Source organism: Sorex araneus, chromosome 2 (assembly GCF_027595985.1).
Source record: "Sorex araneus isolate mSorAra2 chromosome 2, mSorAra2.pri, whole genome shotgun sequence".
Taxonomy (NCBI): Eukaryota; Metazoa; Chordata; class Mammalia; order Eulipotyphla; family Soricidae; genus Sorex; species Sorex araneus.
Genome location: NC_073303.1, coordinates 293,403,114 through 293,408,112, shown reverse-complemented (window position 1 = coordinate 293,408,112; position 4,999 = coordinate 293,403,114). Strand labels below are relative to the sequence as shown.

Sequence of the window (4,999 nt, the reverse complement as noted above, 5' to 3'; positions counted from 1 at the left end):
CCAGGCCTCTCCCATGGGCTTCAGACCCTTGAGCTATCTCCCCACCCATGCAGTAATCTTTAATGTCCCCACACCTTTTTTTCCTCTCCCCTCACCCCAGTTTGTCCCCCTTCAGGCAAGGGTAACCTCAGTTGAGTCCCACCCAGTCACCCTAGTTGGGTGCCCCTGCACCCATCAACCCACTGCACTGTAATTTCTGAATTATACTATCCAGTTCGTGACAGCAGAACCTTTAATCGTGTTGAACATCCTCTTCCCAAACACTGCAAATAGTCATCACACAAAGAAAGCTGCTCAACAAACAATTTATTAAGTGCATCAAGGTATGCTGTTTTTTTTTTTCTCTTATATATTCTATAGCTAAGCAAATATAGCTACATGTCGGTTTTTATTCTTTATACAATACCAAAAACAGTGCTGGAAAGGCAGTCAATCATTCCCCGCCCCCCACTCCCGCCATCATACTGCTCAGCGGCCTCCAAGGCCTGCATCACAACGCAGCACATTTCCAGGGGGTACAGAATCAAGGGCAACGTTTTCCCAACCCGTTTTACAAAACAGCCCAGGACGGCAAACAAACCCTCCCTGTAAAAGTAGACCCATCTCGTGTATAAACAACTTTACAATATATTAAATAAAATGCGGCAAGATACAAAAGCTCAACGCTGGTGACACAATCACAACTGCGACAGAATCATCACTCTCCCCTCCCTCCCTCCCCCCTCCCCCACAACGGTGGTGTCCGAGGCAGTGGCTTGGCACCCTGGCGGGCCACTTCTTGCACCCGCCTCCCTACAAGCGGGTGGCGGTGGCGTACCTTGCGACGGCCCTGGCCCTGGCAGTGAAAAACGCCTCCTCCCTGGCCCTGACCCTTTCCCGGTAGGCTTCGTCCGCCAGCGCCTCCTGGTACTGCGCCGGCCAGTGCTGCGGCTCCTTCTTCTGCAGCCTGGCCACGAAATTCAGGACTTGCATCTTGCTGATGTCCCGGCTGCTGCGGAGGCCCCAGGTGAACTCGTACTCCGGGGGGCTGCTGTAAGGCACCTGCCGGTAGTTGAGGAACTGCTGCTCCACGAACTCCTCCGTGAGCAGCTTCTTGGGGTACCCGAAGTGGTGGTAATGCTTCAGGGGCCACACCCCCAGGCGGCCCAGCAGGTCCCAGACCTGGGCCTCGCGGACGCAGTTGCCCTTCATGTAGATGAGGCCCAGGATGACCATGAGCAGCCCCAGCTTGGCGCTCTCGGCGCCCAGGTCCCGGTCCTTGTCCGCCGCCGCCGTCGCGCGGGGGCTGTTGACCAGGGCGTAGGTGTGATGCTCCAGGTCCAGCAGCTGCAGGTCGAAGCCGAAGTCGTAGCGCAGCTTCATGGCCGCCTTGGCGATGATGTCGTAGAACATGGACTCCAGGTCCCCGCGCACGAAGCGCAGCATCTCGGCGCGCGAGATGGGGATCTGCTGGCTGCCCTTGATGAGCAGGAACTGCACCAGCGCGGCCACCGTGCGGTCCAGCCTGCGGTTCAGCTGCCGCTGCCGCGCCGCCTCCTGCGCGGGATCGGCCGCCGCCGCCGCCTGGGCCTCGCCCCCGGCCGGGGCGAGCTCGGCGGGCCCGTCCCCGCGCTCGGCGCCGGCCCGGGCCTCGCCCGCCGGGCTCCCCGGGGCGTCCTCGGCGCGCGGGCTGGGCAGCGCCCAGCTCTCGGCTCGCTGCACCATGGCTGCAGGCGGGCGGGTGCGGGGTGCGGGGCCTTGGCGGGCCGCGGGGCTCTGCGCCCACGAGCTGGGGAGGCGGAAAGCGGGCGAGGGGCGAGGGCAGACAGCGCTCTGCGGCGGCACGGCTGCAAGGCTGGCAACGCTCGCCGCAACGTCTGCCGCAACGCCCGCCGCAACGCCGCCCGAGAGCCGCAGTGCGGCGCAGCCTCAGTGCGCGCCCGCCAGCCACCGCGCGGGGACACTTCCGGCCAAGATGGCGGCGCCGAGCCACCGGAAGCCCCGCCTCTTCCGGCTCCCGGGGGCGGGGCTCCCAGCGGGCGTTTCTGAGAGCCGGGCTGCCTGGGGTGGGGGGTGGTTAGGGAGGCGTTCTGCCCCCTGGGTCTTGGATTTTAGGAGGGGGCTGGAAAGGAATTGGTGAGGGAAGCTAACCAGGGCTTTTGCAGGCGTGCACAGAGGAGGATGTTTCAACAGAAGGATGAGCTAGGGATGGAGCTGTCTCCACATTCTTTCAGCAGGTGCTTATTTTTAAGTGTGCATCCAGGATTTGGGTGGATTTCTGTGGCTCAAGTGCAAGAGTGCCCGGAGGCGAGAGATGGGGAGGAGAGACTGTAACTGCTTAATTCGGGAAGGGCGTTGAACTGGATGCAAGGTAGATGGAAATTTATTCCAAACACGAGGGGCAATTTGAAGCAGAGAGAGTGACCAGATCTTTACAGTTTCTGGTGGTGATTGGAATGGGGCTGAACAAAAGCTGGGACTCCAGTTTTGAATATTAATCATAGCGTTGAATAGGATCTGAGGTTTGGCCTGCCTTCATTGATGTAGCTACTGTGCCTGGCATGAGAATGGTATGAGATGTTTATATAAAGGGTTCCATCCATTTTGTAAATTGAATAATGAAGAGAGTAAGCCTAGCAGATTCTACAAGAATGGTTAAAAAACTAAAAATAAATAAAGGGTTCAATGAGAGATCTTTTAAAGAAGTGAGGTGGCAGAAATAATGACTGGAGGTTAGGGAAGATTTGGAGATCTCATGAACTGAAGAACTCCCACCACTTTCCCTTTTGTTTGGGGGCTGTGCTCAGGGTCCACCCACTCCTGGATCTGTGCCCAGGGGTCACTCCTTGTGGTGCTCAGGGGACTATGCAGGTTGTCGGTGTTCAAGGCAAGAACTTACCTGCTACACTATCTCCCGGGCCCTCCCAACTACTTTCCCCCCTCTTCACATGCAGTATTATTCCTATCTAAAATGCCCCCCCCTTTTTTTTTTTTGCTTTTTGGGTCACACCCGGCGATGCTCAAGGGTTACTCCTGGCCCTGCACTCGGGAATTACTCCTGGCGGTGCTCGGGGGACCTTATGGGATGCTGGGAATCGAACCCTGGTCGGCTGCGTGCAAGGCAAACGCCCTACCCACTGTGCTATCGCTCCATCTCTCAACCCCCCCTTTTTTTTTTTTTGCTTTTTGGGTCACACCTGGAAATGCTCAGGGGTTACTCCTGATTCTGCACTCAAGAATTACTCCATGGGGCCGGAGCGATAGCACAGCGGGTAGGGCGATTGCCTTGCACGCGGCCGACCCAGGTTCAATCCCAGGCATCCCATATGGTCCACCAAACACCGCCAGGAGTAATTCCTGAGTGCAAAGCCAGGAGTAACCCCTGAGCATTGCTGGGTGTGACCCAAAAAGAAAAAAAAAAAAAAGAATTACTCCTGGCAGTCTTGGAGGACCATATGGGGTGCCGGGGATTGAACCTGGGTCAGCCGGTGTGCAAGGCAAACACCCTCCCCACTGTTCTATCACTTCAGCCCCTAAAATACCCTTTCTTTCTCTTCCATCTTGACAAATTCTTGCTATTCAGGGCCCAGTTGTTGCTTTTCCAAAACCTTTCTTAGTCTCCATGCATGGAAACTAATTTACTGTCATTTCTGATTACAATAAAAATCCCTACTCATTTGTTTTACTACTCACTTTATGCTGTTTTGGGGGCTACTCCCTGTTGTGCTCAGGGACTAGGTGGTGCCAGGAATCTAATTATGGCACACACATACAAGGCATGCATGCCAACAATTTGAGCCATATCCCCAGCCCAGAAATCCATATTTATTTGACTTTATTATGTCATAGGCTCTGTACTAAACACTTTTAAAATTAGTTTCATTGCCATTATAGTAAATGCAATTAATCCAATTTTACAAATATGTCTTCCCTATGATATTTGCTCTTTAGTTGGCATGTGACATTGGGCAACTTACCTGAACTCCCATCTAGCTGTTCCCTTGCCAGTAAGATGGGCACACTGATATTAACAACATTATGGAAACTGTGTAGTAACACTTCAAGCATTTGACACAGAGCTTGGCACATGTCACCTGTTTATTAAATGTTAGCTATAATTTATTGCACATTTTTATGTGCTGATACTGTGCTAAGTACTTGTATATTCGTATCCCTCATCCATCCCTTATAAACAGCCTTATTATTGAAATGGCATTATTATTCCCATTTTACAAGGGAGGTAACGCACAAAATGATTAAGTAATTTCCCCAACATCACATGATTGCGATTTGAACCCTATAGGTCAACTCCAGAGACTGTGCCCCTTAACCACTACATTAATAGATGGTAATTATGATTATTATTGACTACACAGTGTATTATAATTATTTTGTTCATATCTTATTTTCCTCCAAGCCAAACATCCTAAAAGTTAGCCTCTGCCTTTATTTTGTAGAACCTGCAAAGGTCAATACTTGGTATATAAACCCCAGAATGATGCAGGATGGAAGGCTTTATCTTTTTTTATAGGAAACATTATTTATTCTAATTTAATACCTGGTAGTACTTTTTAAAAGATATGATAATAAACTCTTCATTTAAAATTGCTCTGAAGATAGATGCCCATTCATCCAAGATGACTTACAAAGCCTGAAAGTGTGTGAATGAAGCAGAAGCATGTTTATAATAGTCTGGCTTGAGGCTATTATTAGTTTCCATTGTGCCAAACATTTTATGTACAATATAATTTAGCCCTCACAAATCCCTATTAGGAAGGTATTATTATCCTCATTTTACAAATGGGAAAACAGTCACAGAGAGGTTAAATCACCTTTTCCAAACCACTTACTGTTAAGTGCTAGACCGGAAATGAGAGCCCAGCTCTATTTTGGAGACTGTTCTCCTGACCAAAAGGCTACACTGCCTGGTTATCTGTTTCTCTCAATCATAGAAGAACCACTCCCACCCAATAGGAAAATAACTAGAGATGAAATAACCCACTTATTTATTTTTTCCCAC

General features: G+C 51.1%; 1 protein-coding gene across 1 annotated transcript; it reads right to left on the bottom strand.

Annotated features, from left to right (window-relative positions):
* Positions 1 to 286: 286 nt before the first annotated feature.
* On the bottom strand, positions 287 to 1,943 carry MAGEF1 (MAGE family member F1). Its single transcript, XM_004603265.2, has one exon. The coding sequence runs from the start codon at positions 1,702 to 1,704 to the stop codon at positions 793 to 795; it is 912 nt and encodes a 303-aa protein (XP_004603322.2). The 5' UTR covers positions 1,705 to 1,943; the 3' UTR covers positions 287 to 792.
* Positions 1,944 to 4,999: the final 3,056 nt, after the last annotated feature.